We start from the raw sequence: 23442 nt of genomic DNA, 5'->3' as shown, positions 1-23442 counted from the left end.
AATGTTTGGGGCAACCCACATTCCCTCTCAGGGCCCAGGGCCTTGGCTGCTGGCACAAACTGGTCCCCAGCCCTCCTGCTTTCTTCAGCCAATCCTGTGGCAAATTAAATTAAATTAAATTAAATTAAATTAAATTAAATTAAATTAAATTAAATTAAATTAAATTAAATTAAATTAAATTAAATTAAATTAAATTAAATTAAATTAAATTAAATTAAATTAAATTATTAAATTATTAAATTATTAAATTATTAAATTAAATTAAATTATTAAATTAAATTAAATTAAATTATTATAGCTGTCTTTCTACAATCTCCCTCTATCCCATACATGTCCATTGCCCATTTATTCCTCCCTCCCTCTTAGCCTTCAATGGCAGGATGCCAGCAAAGCACCAAGCTGAAGATGGCAGACCCGACACACCGATCCAATGCCCTTGGGGGGACCCATAAGGCTGAACCAGGTGATGGGCTGAGGGCCTGATTCAGCCTCACAGCTCTGAGAGAAGTAAGCTGGTAAGGAGCGTGGCCCTTCCTTCCAGGAAAACGTCACCTTTATTTATCCACAAACCACATATTTATTTATTTATTATGGTTATTTTATTACTTAGATGTCCATGCCGCCCTTCTCCGCAGCGCAGCTTACAACAGGAACAGTACAAAAATATAAAAGAAATCCAGAAGTCAAAGCAATCTAAATTATAGATTGGCACAATATTGGCACAATCTGAGGTTAGTTGGGGGAAAGTTTAGAAAATATGTGAGAAAATATTACTTTACTGAAAAAGTAGTAGATGCTTGGAACAAACTCCCAGCAGACGTGGTTGGTGAATCCACAGTCACTGAATGTAAACCTGCCTGGGATAAACACAGATCCACCCTAAGATAAAATACAGGAAATAGTAGAAGGGCAGACGAGATGGACCAGGAGGTCTTTTTCTGCCGTCAATCTTCTAGGTTTCTATATCTAACCCCCATTTAAAGAAAAAACAACCATTCACTTTCATTCTATTTACACTCATTTATTCACCAATCGAGCGTTGGGTCTTTGGATGGAGTCTGGCTAAGTGAGCCAACAGTGCCAAACTATTTACTAAGGCTGCACTACTATTACCACTACTTTTTTCTCACCGTTCCTATCACCCAACTCCTCCCACTTATGACTGGGTGACTGTCACTTGTTGCTTGAGATTTTTTTATTAATATTGATTGTTTCCTCGTTGCTTATTTGACCCCTATGACAATCACTAAGTGTTGTACCACATGATTCTTGACAAATGTACATATTTTTTTATGTTGTACTGAGAGCATCTGCACCAAAGACAAATTCCTAGTGTGTCCAATCACACTCGGCCAATGAAGAATCCTGTTCTATCTCCGTTTCAACTTGGCAGGAGGCGGCAGGCGAGGGACGGTCCACTTTGGGGGCCAATTAGTGCCGCCTCCTTTGAACTCGGAGCTCTTCTTCCATCCTCCGGCTCAGGCGCACACGGAGCCCTGGAGACCCATTAAAAGTGTCCAAAGTTTCTTTGGTGCCAGAGGGGAGGAAACGCCCGGGGCTCCAATTAATTGGCTCTCTCGCTGGACTTTCTCGGGGCGGCCACCTCCGCCTCGGTCCAGCAGGCGCTCAGGAGGGACCGGCCATCAACAGTTGCAGGGAACCAACAACCTCCCAGGCTCCCAGGTGTGTGTGTGTCCCACTTCAGGGGCAGCAGGAGGACTTGCCGGCCTCCAAGGGGCCACTCTGCCACAAAAACAGTCCCTGTTCCAGGAGATCCGAAGGGGAAAGGGTGAATGACCTTGTTTTCGGCCTCCGTCCAAATGAGAGGAACCACTTCGGGCTCTCTAAGGGGAAGGAAGGAAGCAGTGTCTGTCTCGCACTCCCCCCCCTCGGCCCTCTGCGGCCCTTTGAAGGCTCCCCCCCCCTGGACAGACACGGCGGCCCCCCCCCAGCTCCTCCCGGGAGGATGGAAGCTCTTCTGGGCAGTTGCCAGCTGGGGGAGGCCAGCCGGACGCTTCGCTTGAAGGAATTGTTTGCATGAACAAAGCCGGCTCCGTTTTCCTTTCCATTGCGGCCAGGCTGAAATCAGGGGTTTTGCCAAGCCCCCCCCCCCTGTTATATCCACGTGTCTCTCCTGCCCATCTCCAGAGCTGTCAGTCAAGGGAGGGGATGTATAAAGAGACAGCCGTAGATCATGCTTCAGATTGAAATAAGCTGCTGAATAGAAACCAAACTCTTTTTCAGTGGCTTAAGTCCCATAATTTGAATAGCCACAAAAAGGACAAATAAGAGACAGCAGGATTGGTTGAGGAGCACAGGGACATTTGAAGGCTTTGCACTGTATTTTAAGGTCCCGCATGAGAACAGATTAGGCAAGTAGCTCAATTTTCTTTACTTGCTAGAAAAGTTCAGTTCTAGAGAATGACTGAAATGATTAACGTGTTTATGGGTAAAACTATTTATTAAGGATCATGTTAAGGTACAAGAGAAGGAAGAACTGTCAAGTATTCAATAAATAAACCCATTACTCTTTGTATACCTCTCCAAACCCTATTTATTTTATTTTATTATTTATTTGTTTGTTTGTTTGTTTGTTTATTTATTTATATATTTGTCAAACATTTATAGGATCGTAGTAGTTTGTATAAACATAAGTAAAAAGTAATGATAAAAGAGGACAACAGGGCAGTAGGACAGGGATGGTAGGCACAGTGGTTATGCACGACCCTTACAGACTTCTTAGGATGCATATCTATGTATCCATCTCTCTCTCTCCATCTCTTCCTTCCTCCTCCCTCCCTCCCTCCCTCCCTCACTCCCTCCTTCCTTCCTTCCTTCCTTCCTTCCTTCCTTCCTTCCTTCCTTCTTGGTGGTTGTCAGCGCACAGGCTCTCACACCAAAAGCTCTTGGCTGGCACTTAGAAAATGTACCAAATTTCCATCTGTCCACTCCAAAATTGCTTGGATCAGCACATAGACAATGCCGGGGCATTATGACATTACAGGTTTCTTTGAAAAAACAACTCAATGTGAATGAGGTTTTTAACACAAGTTAAAGAAAAGACAGCACTGATTTATTTAAACAATACCAACAATAATAAAAATAATAACCCCCCCAAAAAGAAATGTAAAAATTCACAAAAGATATATAGCTATTCATGTTAACAAGAAATAAAAAAGCAGAAAAATGAAAAATGCATCACAAATTGCTCACAAGTCAAAGAAATGTATAGAAACGGAAGAATCAATCCATCATCTTTCTGTGACATCCCAATGTATGAACCCTGTTGCCATAAAACAATGCTGGAGTTAGGTATGAATTAAAGAAGCCAAAGTTTAGGAAGCTTTAGAGAATTTCTGATTTCCACCCCAGTTTTTAGGTCTGGGTTTTTATATGTAATCTATCAGTGAAAGCCACCCACCAGCAAAATAATAAATATGTCACTGGGGAATCATTTGAAAATAATGTGCAATTTCACGATGAATACCTTGTTCTTAAATAAACGTATGCGTGTTTATCGGTGGTGGTTTGCTCCCGGTTCGGTACCAGTAGTGCAGGTGGTGGGAGGCTCCGCCAGAGATGAGCCCCCCCCCAAGAAATAGCCCCCCCACACCAATTTTACAAGATTTAAGCATGTAATTCTAATATTTTAGGATTTAGGGAGGTTTGGATTTAGAGATCAAGCAACAAAGCAAGAAATACGTCTGTTTGATGCCAACTGATAATTAGAGTCCGAAACAGAAGCCAAAACTCACAGATATTTTTATTTGATCACACCGCTCTCATTAAGTGACTCATGCTGAGTTGGCAGGAAGCCCGGAGATAATGAGCCCAACTCCCCAGTTTGTAATTCATCATTGAAATAACAATATCCCAAGAGAGAAGCCTGAGAGGACATTTGGAATGTAACGGAAGTTGACTTCCACACCAAAGCATCACGTGGCTCAACTCTAAATAGCCTAAGGGCGTGGCCAATTGTTCTAGAGATCTATTCACGCAGAGACCTCCTCTTGCTTAGCCACTCGTGCCTTCTGGCAACTCTGCATACCCTAGCATCAAGAAGAGGTTCCTGAATCACTCATGTGCACCTTGGGAGGAGGAAGGAGGAGGAAGAGGAGAAAGGAGAAAGAGAAAGAGAAAGGAGGAGGAGGAAGAGGAGAAAGAAGGAGAAAGGAGAGGAGGAGAAGGAGAACGGAGAAGGTGGGGGAGGAGGAGAAAGGGGGAGGAGGAGGAGGAGGAAAACTTTGGGGTCCTTGATGGTCTCAGAGCTTGGGTGGTTTTCTTGCAGATGTTTTATTACCAAACTAGGTGAGTGATGGGACATCTGCAAGAAGCCCCCCCCCAGCTGAGAGGGCACCAAAGACCCCACAGTTCAATCCTGAGCTACAAAGATTCTCTTCTCTTAGTACTTTATTTATTCATTACTTTATTATTAGAGTGGGAAGGGACCCTGCAGGTCGTCTAGTCCAGAGGTCCCCAACCTTTTTTGCACCAGGGACCGGCTTTAAGCTAGACCAATTTTCCACGGCCCGGGGGGGCGGGGCTTTGGTCATATGGGGGTGGGGTTATGGAGGGGTGGAGCTTAGTGACGCAGCCCTCCACACTTCTCCACAGGACGGGGAGAATCAGGAGGCTCCTTTGGCGGCTGGGGGCTGCCTGGCTTTGTGATTTTGGCTGGGGGGGGGGGAGTTAGGAAGGTCCTACTTCTCCACCCCCCAGCCAAAAATTCAAAGCCTATCTGCTGGATACGGGCGATGAGTGGGACAGAGCGGCGCGGAAGCCTCTTGCAGCAGCTGCTACAGCCACCGGCTTCCGCGCCGCTCGTCCCACCCATCGCCCGTATCCAGCAGAAGCTGCTGCCTGAGTGCTCTTGGCCAGCGGGATTCAAAGTGCTGGGGTGGGGGGTGTCCCGACAGCCCCCCCACCCCAGTGCTTCGCCTCCTGCTGGGACACCCCCACCCCAGCACTTTGAATCCCACCGGCCAAGAGCACTCGGGCAGCAGCTTCTGCTGGATACGGGCAATGGGTGGGACGAGCGGCGCGGAAGCCTCTTGCAGCAGCTGCCACAGCCACCGGCTTCGGCGCCGCTCGTCCCGCTAATTGTCCGTGTCTGGCAGAAGCTGCTGCCCGAGTGCTCTTGGCCGGCGGGATTCAAAGTGCTGGGGTGGGGGGGTGTCCCAGCGGGAGGCGAAGCACTGGGGTGGGGGGGCTGTCAGGACACCCCCCACCCCAGCACTTTGAATCCCGCCAGCCAAGAGCACTCGGGAAGCAGCTTCTGCCAGACACGGGGAATGAGCGGGATGAGCGGCGCCGAAGCCGGTGGCTGTGGCAGCTGCTGCAAGAGGCTTCCGCGCCGCTCTGTCCCACTCATCGCCCGTATCCAGCAGATAGGCTTTGAGTTTTTGGCTGGGGGGGGACTTAGGAAGGTCCTACTTCTCCTCCCCCCCCAGCCAAAAACTCAAAGCCTATCTGCTGGATACGGGCGATGAGTGGGACAGAGCGGCGCGGAAGCCTCTTGCAGCAGCTGCCACAGCCACCGGCTTCGGCGCCGCTCGTCCCGCTCATCGCCCGTATCCAGCAGATAGGCTTTGAGTTTTTGGCTGGGGGGGGGGAGAAGTAGGACCTTCCTAACTCCCCCCCAGCCAAAATCACAAAGCCAGGCAGCCCCCAGCCGCCAAAGGAGCCTCCTGATTCTCCCCGCCCTGCCCGACGCCCCACCCTGTCCTGCATAATGTCCTCTGCCGGGAGGGCAGCGGCGCCGCGGACCGGCTGGAAAACCCCAACGGCCCGGTCCCGGTCCGCGGACCGGCGGTTGGGGACCTCTGGTCTAGTCCAACCCCCTGCTGGTGCTGGAGACCCCACATGACGCTAGTCCCAATAGCAACCCAGTCTTTTCTTGGAGGTCTCCAGTGCTGGAGCGTTGACCACCTCTGCAGCCAAGCCCTTCCATTACGGGAGTCCAAACATGGAAGATACGTCAGGTGCGAAGTCTGTTTTCCAACCACGGAAGTAAGAAACTCTTTCCAGCCTGGAGATACCGACCCTGGATGCTACTACGAAGTCTCCCGTGGCCCAGGACAAAGTTGGAACGTGGAGAAAACCTTTTGCAGGCCTGGGAATATTCCCCAACTCTCAGACATGAGCAACATCTCCCGCCTGCTCCCTCTGGGTAGGTGGTGTTTCCTCTGGAGGAGCTAAGGGATGGGAGACCACAGGGAGATCTGCTGGCAGCCCCGGGGAGCTCCCTTGGCCGCTCCAGGAGAGCAAACGGGCTTCCGCTGTGGCAGGAGGTGGGCTCCTCAGCCTCTGCTGGAGTGTGCGTGCGTGTGTTTGTGTGTTTGCGTGGGGAAGAGAAGCTCTTATTTAAAGAGAACTTCCTCCAGTTCTTGAGTTGGCCTCAGTGGCCGTATTCGGATGACCAAGTCCTCTACTGCCTCAGCACGGGGGCTGCGAGTGGGGCTGACCTTCCAGCTCAGTCAAAGAGAGCGCTTGGGCATCGTTTGCAGGTACCTGATCTGGGAGGGGAGGCGGCTTTTATAGCAGAGAATAATAATAATAATAATAATAATAATAATAATAATAATAATAATTTATTGGATTTGTATGCCACCCCTCTCCGTAGAATACAGTAGAGGAGAGTGGAATAGAATTAGAGAAGAGAGTAGAGAACAGAGTAGTAGAATAGAATAGAATAGAATAGAGAACAGAGTAGAGTAGAATAGAATAGTTAATGATTTAATGATTATCACTTAATGATTGTCATAGGGGTCAAATAAGCAATCAGGGAACAATCCATATTAATAAAAATCTTAAGGATACAAGCAACAAGTGACAGTCACACAGTCCTGAGTGGGAGGAGATGGGGGATGGGAACCATGAGAAAAAACTAGTGGTAATAGCAGTGCAGGCTTAGTAAATAGTTGAGGGAATGATTTGTTTAGCAGAGTGATGGTGTTCGGGAAAAAAACTGTCCTTGTCTCTAGTTGTCTTGCTGTGCAGTGACTGTGTGAATATACACTGCTCAAAAAAACAAAGGGGACACTCAAAGAACACATCCTAGATCTGAATGAATGGAATAATCTCATTGAATACTTCGTTCTGTACAACTATTCCATTTGCACAACAGCCTGTGAAATTGACTGTCAATCAATCTAAGAAAGAAGAGAAGAGAAGATATAGGAATAGACATATCAATGAAAGAATAGAAGAAGAGATATAGGAATAGAACAGAAGATATAGGAGATATAGGAGAGCAATAGGACAGGGGACGGACTCGCCCAGGAGACATCACCCAGGAGACTCCCATCGCCGGGGAGGGAGGGAGGGAGGGAGGGAGGGAAGCAACCCCCCGTCTCCCACCCTCACTGGTGCTCACGTTGTTCCTGTGATTTTGAAGAGAAATTAGCCATTACCCCAAAGGGCAGAACACCAGGCTGTCTCCAAGTGGGGCAGTTTAGAACTCAGGGCCAGCAGCCAGAGGAGGAGCAGAACTGCAGAAGCCACCACATGTCTTCCAGGGGTTTTGAGTCGGTGGCCAGCCTGACATTTATGAGTCCGGTTGAGCCCAGCTGTGAAGCCCAGAGACGAGGAAGAGAAATCCAGCCACCTTCAACCCTTCACTTGCTGCTGCCTGGCAGACAGATCTTAATCAGGTTTGCAAGAGGGAGCGACAGAAGGAAGAACAAGGGCCTGGGGCCCATCCAAGCCGACACCAGCCACAACGCAGAGCGAGGCTGGAAGAGTCCCGGCCGAGAGAATCACCAAAAGTGGGACTCAGCTGAATGGGGGGCAAGAGTAAGAGCGCCTGGACTTATCCCCCCGCTTCACGGTGCTTTCCCCGCCCTCTCTGAGCGGTTGGCAGAATCAGCCTGTTGCCCCCCAACCATCTGGGGCCTCACTTGACCCCCCTGGGAAGGACGGAAGGCAACCTTGAGCCCGGGGAGATTTAAACTGCAGCCAGCAGTCAGCAGAATTAGTCTGCAATAATGCACTCTGACCACTGAGTCACCACCACCACCACCACCACCACCATCATCTCTAGACAGAATCTTGCCAGACTGAAGCTATAAATTTCTAACCTGCCAGATAGACCCTCAGAGAGAGAGAGAGAGAGAGAGAGAGAGAGAGAGAGAGAGAGAGAGAGAGAGAGAGAGAGAGAGAGAGAGAGAGAGAGAGAGAGAGAGAGAGAGATAGAGAACGTACGTTGTGGCTAATGTGAACCTCTCCTTCCTTCCTTCCTTCCTTCCTTCCCTTCCCTTCCCTCCCTCCCTCCCTCCCTCCCTCAATCCTTCCTTCCGAACTGCCCAGTCTCTTCATCTGACTCTTTCTCTGGGAAAGCTCTGGGCTACCAATGTTTTCCTTCACTGCTCATGCTTCTCTCACAATACAATATAATTAAAATATGTGGCTCACTTGTGAAATGTTATGTAGAATCCACTATTTCCATTGTGTGATTATTTGCTTTCAGACACATCACACATACCAAAGATGTGCTTATGTTTCTTTCTGTGCCCTATAAAAAGGCAGAACTTTCGCCTTAATAATTGCCTGAATTACTGGGTGATTCATATTTCCAAGCGTTGTTGTTGTTGTTGTTGTTGTTGTTCTCCTCCTCCTCCTCCTCCTCCTCCTCCTTTCTTCTTATCCATCACCAGACATTGGTGATCAGAAAAGCCCATTTGCACAGGTAAAATAAATCTCTTTCTCCAATTTAGGGATTGTGTTCTTATTAGCTCCTCCTCCAACTGGCCAAATGGTTTGGCCAGAAAAGAGTAAAAGTAAAGCATTCTGTTTGTTTGCTTGAGATTTTTTTTTTTGGGTGTGTGTGTATTTTTGTTTGTGTGTGTTTCAAAAAGTCCTGGAGTTTTAACTTCCTACGTGGAGAAAGCTTGGCTGCCTAAATGGGGGCTTGAAATCCCAAATTCTTCTCATTTCTGTGTCGTAGATTATGAACAAATGCAGACAGAACAGTCAGAGGCAGAACGGCAGAGGAAATGATGAATGTCGGGTTGACCGTCTGTTTTGCTGGCAGCATTCCAGGAGGGGAGGAGATCTCCGCCCCCAGCGGGAGCTCCTCCCACCGCCAGCTGTGTGGTGTCTGTGCATGAAAGCCCCACCGAGGAAGACCTTGGAATGAAGCAACTGCCCCGGGGGTCGCACAATCGGTCGGCAGGCAACCACACCCCCTGGGAACCCCTGGTTTTCTTCCTGTCTGGCATCCCTGGTCTGGAACACGCTCACTCCTGGATCTCCATCCCCTTCTGCGCCATGTTCCTCACCTCCCTCCTGGGCAACGGCGGCCTCCTCTACATCATCAAGACGGACCGGAGCCTCCACCAGCCCATGTTCCTCTTCCTCTCCATGCTGTCCTCCATTGACCTGGTGTTGTCCCTCAGCACCGTGCCCAAAACCTTGAGCATCTTCTGGTTCAACGCCGGGGAGATTGGCCTGGTTGGCTGCCTGGTGCAGATGTTCTTCCTCCACTCCTTCGCCATCATGGAGTCTGCGGTGCTCTTGGCCATGTCCTTCGACCGCTACGTAGCCGTTTGCCACCCTCTGAGGTACCACAGCATCCTGACCCACTCGCTGGTGGCCAAGGCGGGGCTGGTGGCTTTGGTGAGAGCAGTGGGCCTGATGCTGCCCCTGCCCTTTCTGCTCCGGAGACTCTCCTACTGCCGCTCCGTCACTATTGCCCACTGCTACTGTGAGCACATGGCGGTGGTGCGACTGGCCTGTTCCGACACCCGCTTCAACAATCTCTACGGGATCTTCGTGGCTCTCCTGATTGTTGGCTTTGACTTGGGCTTCATCGTGCTGTCCTACGCCAGGATCCTCCGGGCTGTCTTGAGCTTGGCTACCAAGGAGGAGCAACACAAGGCCCTTGGCACCTGCCTGTCTCACGTCTGCGCCATCCTGGTCTTCTACCTGCCCGTGGTTCTCTCCTCCGTCATACACAGGTTCGGTCACCAGGTTCCCGCCTACATCCACATTCTCCTGGCTAACTTCTACCTGCTCTTCCCGCCAATGATGAACCCCATTATTTATGGGGTGCAGACCAAGCAGATCCGAGAGAGAGCTCTCCACCTCTTCTATCACCAGAAACTGTCCCAAAAGGCAACCTTGTAAAGGAACCGTCTACTCACAAGCTGCATGTTTGCATGTTCACATGGTTTGTTTGGAACCGACGTGGAATAAGTCTTGCTACAAAGCTCCAAGTCTACCAAGCTTCTGTAGACAGTGGAGGGGCAGTACAGGTGTCTTACATTCCTGGCAGTGAAGAAGAAGTGATGTCATACTCCGAACAACCACCAGGGCCTTCTGCACTTCCTGAGATGATTCAGGAAACGAGGAGGAGCCTCTGCTTGATGCCAGAGTACGCAGGGTAGCTAGCAGGCATGACTGGCTTGGTGGGAGGAGGTAGTAGTCCTGCTGACTAATGAGTATTTAAAAATGAGTCATGCCATGCAACACGTGTCATTCTGGCTTCTAGTTTCGTGGTGATTTGGCTTGTGTTTAAAATGACACATTCCTGGCTTTCAGAAGAACTTCTCCAGACTTCAAGATTACTCCTGTACATCTCTGCTTCTGACTATAGTTACAGCTGGGTGATTATTACCATGCTTATCTCTCTCTGGGACTCTAGCCAGATGATAAGACTCTCGGTAAAGCCAGTTAGAGACTTTAGTTTCATTTGAACAGACTTTATTTGTAAATAATTCCTTGTACAGAGTAAATCCTTTACCCCCGCTGGTCTGCATGGTCTGATTCCTGGGGGGCTTGGTGCTAGAACAGACAATGTTCCTCATTGGGTAAGACGGTTTGTTTGTTTATTTGTTTGTTTGTTCATTCATTCAATTTCTAGGCCGCCCTCCTCCAAGAATTCAAGGCGGCTATTGTGAAGATAACTTTGCTCAGATCAATTTTATTTCAAGCCCTGATGCAAGAGGGCAGGCTGAGGGTCTTGGATGTACAGTCTGGGTGTGTGTGATCTGGGACGTCCAGCCTCTGCCTTAAAAAATCCTCCAGCGATGGGGCACCCACAACTTCTGGAGGCCAGCTGTTCCACTGGTTGATTGTGCCACCTGTCAACTCTGCCTCAGCCTACCATTGGTTGCTTCTCAAGCCCATAGCCATCAGCACCATCTACACATGCGGCTCTCCTGGGTCTTGGCATTATAGAGCATGGAGGGAGGGGCCAGGAAGTAAACGGTGGTTATAGACGCACAAAAGAGGACACGCACCGGGCGGTCCCCTTCTGCTTGGGTTGGATCAACATTCAGCCACAAAGGGACCCACGCCTGGAATGCACCACCTGAGTCTGAGGCTTCTCCCCCAAAATCTTTAACCTTAGATGGTCTCCTCTCGACCTCTCCCCATTTTAAGGGGTTTGTAAGGGGCGTGCACAAGGAAGGGCTACCAAAAGTTTTGCTACCACACTGTGGGTGGGGCTCATGCATTGTCTTTCAACATCATTCAGTGCAAATTGGGGGCTCTGGGGGGGAGCTCCATTTTCACTACCCCACTGCGTTTCCCCCCCATCTGGGCAGTAGCCCACCCCTGGGCGTGCATAAGCGCACCACTGGGCCTACCGTCCCTCTCCGACTGTCCTATTGTTCCCTTTTATTGTTACTTTTATTACTTATGTTTATACAAACTACTACTAAAACAAAACAAAACAAAACGGGACGGAGGCCAGGTCCAAAGAGGGGAGATTGGGGACAACCAGAGGGGGGAGGTCTTCCCAGCCTAGAAGAGAAATAGTGACAACCAGATGCATTTGTCAAGAATCATGAGGAACAACAACACTTAATGATTGTCATAGGGGTCAAATTTCCAACATTTGCTAGACATATTTTTAAACATTTTAGCTAACCTAGCAATAAGTATAAAACATTTTAAATACATTTTAAATAAACTTCTTTTATAAGAAGAAATGAATACATGTTTAATGCATGGTCGTACTTTCTACAAGAACCTGGACTACTAACGGTCAAAGCAAAGAGACAGTAGATAAAAGTCAATGAAATTCTAGGTGGTCTGGATCTCTGTGGGCTTGAAAGGACTCCAAACCTATGACCCTCTTGACCCTTCCTTCCCTCAGGCTCAGGCTGGTCATCTCCTACAGTGGCCTCATCAAACCACTGCCTATTAAGAGATTGTCTGAGTAGAGAACAGTAGATGACCATTCTACCCACAACGATTCCTTCAAAATGAATTTATTTGCATCCACGTTGAACAGAAAGATCGAAACGCCACAAAGATTGTTAATCCCACACAGCGCTAATATGGGTCGGCTTGGATTCTGCCTCGGACCTAGAACGTCCTACTTTGCAGGCCCATCGCCATCTGCACCCACCCACGGATCTCCTTGGTCTTGGCACCATAAACCATGGGGTTGAGCATGGAAGGGACCAGCAGGTAGAAGTTGGCCAGGAAGATGTGGACACTGTGGGGGATGTTGTGCCCGAAGCGGTAGGAGAGGAAGGAGAAGAGCCCAGGGGTGTAGCAGGTGAAGATGACCCCCACGTGGGCCCCACAGGTGCTGAGGGCCTTGTGCTCGGCCTCCAAGGAAGGCAGCCGGAAGACCGTCCGCAGGATCAGCCTGTAGGAGGTGAAGATGAAGGCCAGGTCCCCACTGATGATGAGCATGGAGACTGCCAGCCCGTCGAGGCTGTTGGGAGCGGTGTCCCCACACGCCAGTGTCACGGGCGCACCATGTGCTCGCAGTACGTGTGGGAGATATATGGGAGTGACAAAAGCTCAGCCTCAGCAAAAGCAAAGGGGCAGGAGGACCACAAAGGCCCGGAGGACAATGGCCGCCCCGAACTTGACCACCGTCCTTGGGGTCAGCAGGGTGGTGTAGTTGAGTGGGTCGCAGATGACCATGTACCAGTCGTAGGCCATGGTGGTCAGTGTCCCGGATTCCACCATAGAGATGGCGTGCACCATGAACATCTGTGCCAGGCAGGCCATGAGGGGGGTCTCCTGGGTGTTGGCCCAGAAGAGGCCCAGCATCCTGGGCAGGGTGCAGGTGGGCATGGCCATGTCGGTCAGGGCCAGGATGGAGAGGAAGAGGTACATGGGCTGGTGCAGGCTGGACTCTGTCCAGATGACCCAGAGCAGGGTGGCATTGCCCAGGAGAGCCGTGGCATAGATGAAGGCGAAGGGAGCGGAGAGCAGGCACTGGACCTTCTCCAGCCCTGGGAAGCCCAGGAGGTGGAAGGAGGCGGGAGGGGCCCAGGTGCTGAGGTTGGTCACACCTGGTATAGCCGATCGCACCAAACGAAGCAGAGGCTGCTCTCTCTCTCTCTCTCGCTCTGCCTGGGTCATCCTCTTGGAGGTCTTGATTATGTCCACGCAATCGGCTGAATAGAAATGTTGCCTTGCTTCTTCCCCCACCAATTGTCCCTCGGTTCCTCTGGAGAACGTCTCTTGCTAAATCATGGGACCTTCAGGCGCTGCCTCCGGTTAGAGAGCCAGTTTCCTGCCTGTGGATGATGGGCTGGGAGTTCCTCTCGGAGCCATGAAGAACGTGAGCAACCCCACTCCGAGCTTTGTGGGGCAGAACCTAAGAATAGCGCACCACGTGCTTTACTCCGCTCGCTTCCTCCTCGGGAACAATGGGGGGATTTCCTTGCTCCAAGTTCGGAACCTGGGCTTTCTCCCAGGCCTGGCCACTCCCTCCCCAAAACGGAACTGCAAAGCAAAGGAAGGAGGAACGGAGGAGCAGAGCTCAGCCGCTGGAGGTGGACGCTCCCCCCACCAACCCTTGCTCCTGCCTGGGGGCTTCAGTCAGCCAGCCCACAGTTCCTATTCCATATTTTTAAAAAAGCTAGCTTGATATTTTTAGCATTGTGTTTATATTATTAGATTTTGTGCATTTATATATACACTGCTCAAAAAATAATGGGAACTCTTAAACCACACAACACAACTCCCAGTCAGTCCAACTTCTGTGAAATCAAACTGTCCACTTAGGAAGCAACACTGAGTGACCGTCAATTTCACATGCTGTTTTTTTGAGCAGTATATATATATACATACATACATACCTACATACATGTGTACATGCATACATTCGTACATGTTTTCATCGATTTCCACGGGTGCAGGTACGTAGGCAGGGGTGGGCTAATGCCTGGACAGGGGGGGACACTCAGTGGGGTAGGGAAAATGGAGCCCCACCCCAGCGCCCCCAATTTGCACTGAAAGATGTTGAAAGAAAACGCATAAGCCACAGACACCGTGTGGTAGTAAAGATTTTGGTCGCCCTTCCCTGTGTGAAGGTCTAGGGGCACATTCGGGTGTCTTCCCGTGTAAGTTTCAGAGGTTCCTGGCAACGTTTCAATGAGGTCCCACTCGCCATCTTCAGGCTGGTGCTTTCGGCCTTTTGCTAGGGCAAAATATATTTGTCGGCTATGAATAAATTAACTGCCTTGAAATGGTCCTGAGTTGGGCCTAGAGGCAAAAAGGAGCTGTGACGTTCCTTCTATATACCAGGATGATCCGACATAAGAAAACACACACACACACACACACACACACACACACGCACACACAGTGGGACCTCTACTTAAGAACTTAATTCGTTCTGTGACCAGGTTCTTAAGTAGAAAAGTTTGTAAGTAGAAGCCATTTTTCCCATAGGAATCAATGTAAAAGCAAATAATGCCTGCAAACCCATTAGGAAAGAAATAAAAGCTCAGAATTTGGGTGGGAGGAGGAGGAGGAGGAGGAAGAAGAGGAGGAGCGAAGGGAGTGTTTCTTTTCTCTGGGCGCTGGCAGAGGTTTATTCCCTCTCCAAGCGCCCAGAGAAAGGAAAATGCTCCGTTCCCTCTGGACTGCCAAAGCCTCCTTAAGAGCCACCGAAAGGCTCCTCTGGCAGCCCAGAAAAGCCCGGGATTAAAGGGGGAAGGGCAGGAACCTGGCCGGGCCTTCGTGCCGCTCTCAAATTTCCTGGGAGATTTTTCTGGGCTCAGGTTCTTAAGTAGAAAATGGTTCTTAAGAAGAGATTTTAAAAATCTTGAACACCTGGTTTTTATCTAGAAAAGTTCTTAAGTAGCGGCACCATTGTGTATATATTTCGATTTCTAGGTCACCCTTCTCCGGAGACATAAACACGGCACAGTAGAAGTCAAAGATAAAGCGAAACGATTAAGAAACTAAAACTCTATTCAACCCTTTGAGCCTAAAACCTAAAGCCCCCTCTCTTCAAACCCTTCCATCCCGTTTCTCTTCTCTATCGGGAGCTGCCCAGAGTTCCTGTCTAGGGAGATGGAGGGGGGGGGGCTAAGGAATTTCACAAATAAATAAATGGGGGGGGAGGACTGCTCTGTGCAGGGGGCGGGTTCCCGATTCTGCCGCTCCCAGTGCGCGGTGCATGTAGCTTTGCTTCTTCTGCGGGCGTGTGGGGGCCTCACAGAGATATTTCTTGCTTCTGCGCATGTGGAGGAGGGAAAACCTCGTGCTGGGACATGCAAGGGAGAGAGAGATTTCAGCCATCGTTATAATAATAATAATAATTATAATAATAATAATAATAATAATTATTATTATTATTATTTAGATTTGCATGCCGCCCCTCTCCGAAGACTTGCTTTCACGCATGCACAGAAGCAAGAAATCTCTGAAGTCTCCCGTTCATGCGCATCCCCTCGCAAGGCTTTGATTCCTGTGCATGGGACGCTCGCTTGTAAGAAGATCCAAAATTTGGACATGTAAGATGTCCAGGATTCTGTGTCCTGATTGAAAAAAGGCGGTGGTGGAGCCATGACTGAGCTCATGGTTGCTTTAGCGGGAGTTCGACCTCCTCGTCGCCACTGTGAAATCACTGCACCGGAGACTTCTGTTGGTTCAACGCATTATTTATTAACAGAGTATAACAACCAACTGTTCCTCTCAATAGCAACTCCCAACAAGGGCAACGGCTAATCCGTTGCCCTATTTATACCTTTGCTTATGCGCAGGCTTTTTTACTGACAACCGTTTGTTTTTGGCGGCAACCTAAACTTAGCCGCGTCTTAACCAATCAGCGATTTTCTGTTATTTCTTTAAATGAACACAACAGGCAGAATATTCCTCTCTCTCTCTCTCTTCCTGGGGGCAGTGGGGCCCCTCAGCCCCCAACCGTGCCTAGGCAGGGGAGAGACCCTTCTGACCCGGCGGTGGGGAGTGGGGCTCAAGTGCAGGACAGCAGAGCCGAGTTGCAGAGGCCGTTTCTTCTCAGCTGAACCTAAAGCCACTTCCGTGGGGCCTCCCCTTTGTCCAGGGGAGCCTCCGTGTAGGACGTCCTGGGGTTCCTGCAGCCGTCCAGGCCTGGTGCAGTCCAGGGGGAAATGGAGAGGAGGCCGAGGGGGTCACTCTTCCAGGCGGACCCCTGCCGCACCCTCAGGGAGGCCCCTTTTTGACCAGCGTCTTTCCTTCACCAGTGTATCTCAATCCATCATCACCATCATCACCACCATCATCATCATCATCATCATCATCATCATCATCATCATCATCATCATCATATCACAACAACAACAACAACAACAACAATAATAATTTATTAGCTTTTTATGCTGCCCCTCTCCGAGGACTTGGAGCGGCTCACAACAAGCAATACATCTACAAATCTAATTTTTAAAGAAACAATTTCAAAAACCCCTTATAAAACAGCCATACAATCCAGACAAACCATACATAAATCATAAGGGCCAGGGGTATGTCAATTTCCCCATGCCTGGTGACGTAGATGTGTTTTCAGGAGTTTGCGAAAGGCAAGGCAGGACTGGGGCAGTCCTAATCTCTGGGGGGGGGGGTTGATTCCAGAGGGCTGGGGCCGCCAGAGAGAAGGATCTTCCCCTGGGTCCCGCCAGACGACATTGTTTTCATGACGCATGGACCTCAAAGCAAGAGGCGGAAGGTTCCCGAGGGGCCAGTGGACCTCTCAGTGGACCTTTCATACATTCTGAAGCACCTCCCCATCACCACCACCCTCCTCCCCCTTCTTGAGAATCTCCCTTTGGAGAGAGGTGGGTGAATTGTCCGTTGCTGCCCTGCAGAGGTTCTTCTGGGGCAGTGAGGCCTCCTCTGATGATGGGGGACAGGGACACGCGGGCATCCTGGAAGGGGGCGTGGAGTCCATGGGTCAGCCAGGGCACAGAAGGTGGTGTGGGGGGGTGATCGTGAAAGGGGTCAGTTTGCACAGTCCAGGGATCAGGGCGGCAGGCGGGATTCCACCTCCACAGGCAGGTAGAGAATCGGGATGTGGGTCCCCAGCACAGGAAGGCGGTGGAAGAGGGCAGGGGACCTGGGAGACCCCGTTGGGGGCGGATTCCACCTACGCCCACTGCCGATGTGCTTCCCGCAGAGCCCCACAACCCCAGTGCGCACCCACATGTGTCCGAGCAAGATTTTGCCTCTGTGCATGCGCAGGAACCAAAGTCCTGAGAGGGAACATGGTTGCGAGAGAGATTCCGGTGATTCTTTTGGCTTCCGCGCATGTGCAGAAGCAGAAAATTGCCAAAATCCTCCTTGCGCCACATGTTTCCTCACAAGATGTTTACTTCCTGCGCATGTGCAGAGGCAAAATTCCTCCCGGGCGCACACGAGCACCAGGGACATGGAGCTTCACGCAGAGCCCCATTTTCCCTGCCGGAGCTGCACCCTGGCCCGTAGCACTACTGGGAACCCAATACTAGACCCCACGGACCCCAGGTGTGGTCTGTCCCCACGTGCCCCCTCCTTCTCCACACCCGCCGGGCTTCAGTGGGGCCCCCTGTTCCTGCTGAGCCTCATGTACTTCAAGGCGCATTTGCGGATGTCTTTGGTCCGAGCCCCGTAGACGATGGGGTTGAGCACGGGTGGGACCAGGAGGTAGGTGTTGCTCAAGAGGGCCTGGAGCAGGGGAGGCACGTTTGTCTTGCACCGGTGGATGACCGAGAGGCTGATCAGGGGCACGTAGAAAGCCAGGACCATGCAGAGGTGGGCCAGGCAGGTGCCCGAGGCCCGGAGGCGCTGCTCCCAGGAGCTCAGCCCCAGGACAGCCCTCAGGATCAACAGGTAGGAGACAAGGATGAGCAGGAAGTCCAGGCCCATCACCAGGCTGATGGCGATCAGACCGTAGACGATGTTCACGCTCATGTTCTGTTTGACGCACGCAAGATTCATCATATCTTGGTGGAGGCAGTAGGAATGCCGGAGGTTCCTGGGGCCACATAAGGACAGGCGGTTGAGGAGCAGGGGCAGCGGAAGGAAGAAGACCACCCCTCTCGCCAAAGCCACGATGCCCACTTTGACCGTCACAGAGTTGGTGAGGATGGTGGAGTACTGGAGCGGGCGGCAGATGGCCACGTAGCGATCCACAGCCATCGCCAAGAGGATGGTGGACTCCATGCCCGAGAGGGAGTGGATGAAGAACATCTGTAGAAGGCAGGTCCTGTAGGCGATCTCCTTGGCGTCCAGCCAAAAGAGAGAAAGGACCCTGGGCATCGTGCAGCAGGCTAGGGCCAAGTCCACCCCTGCCAGCATGCCCAGGAAGTAGTACATGGGCGTGTGGAGGGCCGGCTCGGCTTTAATGACCAGCACCACGATGGAGTTGCCCACCAGGGCCACCACGTACATGGCACACAGGGGGAAGGCCAGCCAGAATTGGGCAGCTTCCAGGCCAGGCAGGCCCCTCAAGATGAAGGGGGAGAGGCTGCCCAGGCTGTCGTTCGTGAAGGGCGTTGCCAGGGCGGCGTCCGGAGGCCCAGTGCTCAAGTCTGCGGACAGGAAAGAAGGCAGAGTTGGTCATCTCAAGGAGACAGGGGGCTTCTTGCTCACTGCTAGTACTATGTACGTAACTAGTTGGGTTTGACAATATATAACATAAACCAAAAATGTATGCTTACATGTATTGGAACACTATTGCTTTAAGAGCTGGTGTGACGGATGGCCACAAGAGGGAGCCAGAAGCGTGATTCCCTCCCTCAGCTACTCTCTGCTATTAATGTTGGGTCTTTGTGACTACTGTATGTTAATACTAGAGGAATTCAGCATTTGTTCTCTCCCAACCGCTTCTCCCTTAAACTCCATCCCCAGGTGTGCCTTGTGAAGGGAATCGTGGCCCTGTCCTTCCTCATAAACCATGCAACCCACGTTACTCTCTTCTGCGTATCTATCTATCATCTCTCTGGAGTGGCACAGTGGTTAGAGTGCAGCACTCCAGGCTCCTTCAGCTACTGCTAAGGAGAGACTTCCTCACAGTTAGAACAATTAACCAGTAGAACTGCTTGTCTCCAGAGGTTGTGGGGGCTCCATCCCTAGAGGCTTTCAAGAAGAGATTGGACAGCCATTTGTTTGAAATGGTGGAGGGTCACCTGCCTGAGTAGAAGATCCCCAAGGTCCCTTTCAACTCTGTAGATTCTGTATTCTCCATCTCCATCTCTCTCTCTCTCTCTCTCTCTCCATCTCTCATTTATCTATCTATCTATCCATCAGCCAACCATCCCTCCCTCCCTCCCTACATCCTTCTATCTATCTATCTATCTATCTATCTATCTATCTATCTATCTATCTATCTATCTATCTATCTATCTATCTATCCATCCATCCATCCATCCATCCATTTATCTATCTATCATCTATTTGAGTTGGAAGGGACCTTGTAGGTCATCTAGTCCAACCCCCTGCTAAAGCAGAGTCCCCACACCATTTGAGACAGATGGGAGTCCAGTCTCTCCTTGAAGGTGGCAAGTGTTGGTGCCCTCACAATTTCCACAGGCGACTTCTGTTCCCTTGGTTGATGGCTCCCACCGCCAGAAAGTTCCTCCTTACTTCCAGGTTGAATCTCTCCTGGGTCAGCTTCCATCCATTGTTCCTTGTGTGGCCTTCTGGTGCTTTGGAAACACAGCCTGACCCCCCCACCTCCCTGGGGCAGCCCCTCAAGGATTGGAAAAGTGACCCCCCTTCGCTAGACTATCCGTGCCCAGTTCCTGCAACCTCTCCTCGTATGTTTTGGTTTCTAGTCCCTGCTCTCTTCTGCACTTTCTCTAGAGTTTCACTGGTGTCAACATCAATCTCCCTCACTTTCTTTCTCTCTCTCTCTCTCTCACACACACACACACACAGCTCCCCCCACAGCAAACTTGCAAAACTGAAACTTTTGTGCACTATGTGCTGCTTACCTGGCGAGATCATTTCCCCGTCTCTCCTGGTGCACGCTTGGTCAATTAAGTTCTTCCCTCAAGTTCTCCCTTCTTTCCTTCTCCGGTGGCCTTCACGCACATCCTCCCTGAAGGCCCCCACCCTCGTGCCCCCCAGTCCAGCTTCACAAGCCCCTCGGCTTCCCTGCCAAGATCTCCCCCCCCGCAAGGAAGACCCTTCACCGCTGCGTCTCTGGAGGAGCCGAGGGGGCTTTGGGGCAGTCGTGAACCAGGCAAGGATGCTGGGATGGAGCCTCCTTCTCAGGCTCAGGCCCCCTGGGGACCCATCGGTCACTGCTGGGAAGGCCCCACCCCAGAAAGGCCGGGCCCAAGGAAGGAGGCGCATGTCCAGCACTTCAGGGATCCGATCTGGGACTCTCCCCCAGCCTCACGAGGAAGAAACCTCCCAGGGGGGCAGCGACCGTTTCCCAAGAGAATTCCTCTGGGACTTTTCCAGGCGGAGCTCAGCTGATGCTTGAGGGCTTCAGTCCAGGGAGGGACTCTGACTTATTTATCTTTTATTTTTTTATTTATTTTTATTTAGCTTAGAAACCTAGAAGATTGACGGCAGAAGAAGACCTCCTGGTCCATCTCGTCTGCCCTTATACTATTTCCTGTATTTTATCTTAGGGTGGATACAGTATATGTTTATCCCAGGCATGTTTACATTCAGTGACTGTAGACTGACCAACCACTCTGCTGGAAGTTTGTTCCAAGCATCTACTGCTCTTTCAGAAATAAAATCTTATTTTGTCAAGTACGTATTGGTAGTATACACAGGAATTAGATTGACTGCCATGTGTGTACGGTTCTTTTAAAGATATTATTTATTGTTATTACTGATGTTATTTTGCACTTGTGACTGTATTTTAATATTATTGTATTTATTGCATTTGTTAGCCACTCTAACTCCACTTTGGAATGAGCAGCATATAAATACAATCAATCAATCAATCAATCAATAAAATAAAATAAATAGATTTATTTATTACTTATTTATTACTTAGAGTTCTCTGCCACCCTTCTCCGCAGACTCAGAGCAGCTTACAACAGGAAGAGGAATATACTATATGAGTATATACATATACATGAGTTGGGTAATGATAAAAGAGAACAATTGGACAGGGGACGGAAGGCATGCTGGTGCACTTATACACGCCCCTTACTGACCTCTGAGGAATCGGGAGTGGTCAACCATAGATAGTCTTAAGGGTGACGTTTTGGGGGTTTGGTGATGATACTACAGAGTCAGGTAGGGAGTTCCAGGCATCAACTACTCAGTTATTAAAGTCGTATTTCCTGCACTTGAGTTTACTTTGAGTTTGTATCTGTTGTGTGCTCATATGTTGTTGTGATTGAAGCTGAAGTAGCCGAGGACAGAAACAACAATAAATAAACAAACCCTACTCCGCAGACACGGCTGGAGGCTAGAAAAATGGCAAACTGGGGGTTATTTACCAAGGGAGGCTCCCAGCTAATGCCTGAGCTCTCCTGCTGTGTCCTCAAATCAGTCGAAGGGAAGCCCGGTCAGCCACTGGGGGGCTGGAACCTTCTTCCACAAAGGGCCAAAGGGCAAGAAAGAGACCCTCTGGGTGGTCCTGCTGCTTCCTCCTGGGGGAGGGAGGGGAGTTGGGGGACCATCCCAGTTTGGCCCAGGGCCTGGCAGGGGGGGAGGGGGCCCTTCCCATTCCTGGGAACCAAACGCAGCAGCTCCCGTAGCTTCTCCATCCAGCTAAGCCCCCACGGTTTGTTTAACCCCCGACGTCTGACCTAGATTCACTGGACGAGGGTTTTCTGGGAAGGGAGGCTGGGGAACCGTCCGGGCTCTGGCAGCTGTCACCCAGCTGCCAACCTCCGCTCCTCAGCCCCCGGAGGGGGGGACAAATGCAGGGGAGGCCCAGCTCGGCCCCTCAACCCTCCCTGCCCCCCCCGACCCATGGGCAGCAGGATGCAGGGGGACAGCAGGCAGATCCGGGGGTGGCGATAGAGAGGCCATGGGCTCAGAGTCCTTCCGTGGCCGCAAATGGCCCAAGTCTTGGTGTCAGCATCCCAATTAGCGTCCGAGAAATAAATCAGAGTCCAGAGCTTGGCCTTCGTCCAAGTCCCAATTTATGGACAGAGCCCTGCGGGTTACGAACTGTAGTCAAACTGACACTAACTTTTCCTAACAGTTGCCCCCCCCAGGTTAAGGTTCACCCCTCGTCCCCACAGTCTCTCTCTCTCTCTGTGTACGTGAAGGATGGCCCATCCCCGACCTCCTGGGCACCTTTGAAGAGAGGGACATTCCTCCAGCTTCCACTCCCACCCGCCCCTCTGCCATGGTGGTGGGCTGGCCGGCTCGATCCCCCTGGAGGGACGCCAGGCCGGCTGACGAGAAAGAGGCAGCTTCCCAGGGGAAACCCAGCCAGGGAGTCATTTCGTGTTTGTGACACACAAGTGCTGGGACGTCCTTGGAAAGAGGGTGATGGAGAGAGGGCAGGGAGAGGTCCCCTTTCCACCCAAAGTGATGTCAAAGTCCTTGGAGGACTCACATCCAACGACCGAAGGGCCAGAGCCCACTGCAACTACACTGCCAAAAAAGCATTAAGAGTGGTCAATCTAACCTTGTGTAGCTTCTTCTGCAAAAACACTGAACTTCTAACCAGAGCTTACAAAACATTTGTTAGACCAATTCTGGAATGCAGCTCCCTTGTCTGGAAGCCACACTGCATCTCCTACATTAATACAATGGAGAGAGTCCAGAAATATTTCACAAGACGAGTCCTCCACTCCCCCACTCGCAACAAAACACCTGACTCCCCTGGACTTGAAATACTGTGATTAGACAATTTACAACTATGTGGCCTCCGATCTGATCTAAATGTAGTTCATATAATCATATACCAAAATGTCCTTCCTGTTAGTGACCACTTCACCTTCAACCACAGCAACACACACTGGACTGTCCTTCCCAGCCCACTGGCATTATCTGTGGAAGGGGGGGAGTTTCTGGCTGCTATCTCAACTCTTTCCCTCCACTCTTGGGACCCCCCACCCCCTGCCAGCTGCCCTTGGACCCTCAGTTAGAGGCTGACCCGTGGGGCCCCTCCCCTCCCTCCCTCCCCTGGACAGGCCCTTAGGCAGTGGCCGGAGAGAGTTTGTCCTGCAGTCAGCAAAGACAGATCTGCTGGTGCTGCTATTTTTAAAGCCCAGGGCGGATCGGCTGAAGTCCATGTAAGGTAGAAAGGAAGAACAGGGGTTTTTTTTGCTATAAATAAAGGGAAATAATGTGGAC

General features: G+C 50.6%; 2 protein-coding genes and 1 pseudogene across 2 annotated transcripts; 1 reads left to right on the top strand and 2 right to left on the bottom strand.

The window, feature by feature from the left end:
* The first annotated feature begins 9132 nt into the window (after positions 1-9132).
* Positions 9133-10125, top strand: LOC139166157 (olfactory receptor 52K1-like). The gene has a single exon (XM_070749370.1). It carries the CDS (start codon positions 9133-9135, stop codon positions 10123-10125), a length of 993 nt encoding a protein of 330 aa, XP_070605471.1.
* A 2103-nt stretch (positions 10126-12228) lies between these two features.
* LOC139167073 (olfactory receptor 52K1-like) lies at positions 12229-13329 on the bottom strand (annotated as a pseudogene).
* A 2518-nt stretch (positions 13330-15847) lies between these two features.
* Positions 15848-20446, bottom strand: LOC139166156 (olfactory receptor 51E2-like). Its single transcript, XM_070749369.1, has 2 exons — positions 20151-20446; positions 15848-18746 (listed from the first exon to the last, which is right to left on the bottom strand). Exons 1-2 carry the CDS (start codon positions 20161-20163, stop codon positions 17749-17751), a joined length of 1011 nt encoding a protein of 336 aa, XP_070605470.1. The 5' UTR covers positions 20164-20446; the 3' UTR covers positions 15848-17748.
* Positions 20447-23442: the final 2996 nt, after the last annotated feature.

The sequence above is a fragment of the Erythrolamprus reginae genome, chromosome 4 (genome assembly GCF_031021105.1).
Source record: "Erythrolamprus reginae isolate rEryReg1 chromosome 4, rEryReg1.hap1, whole genome shotgun sequence".
Taxonomy (NCBI): Eukaryota; Metazoa; Chordata; class Lepidosauria; order Squamata; family Dipsadidae; genus Erythrolamprus; species Erythrolamprus reginae.
The sequence above is the reverse complement of the archived record's forward strand: the minus strand, read 5'-3'. Positions and strand labels throughout refer to the sequence as shown.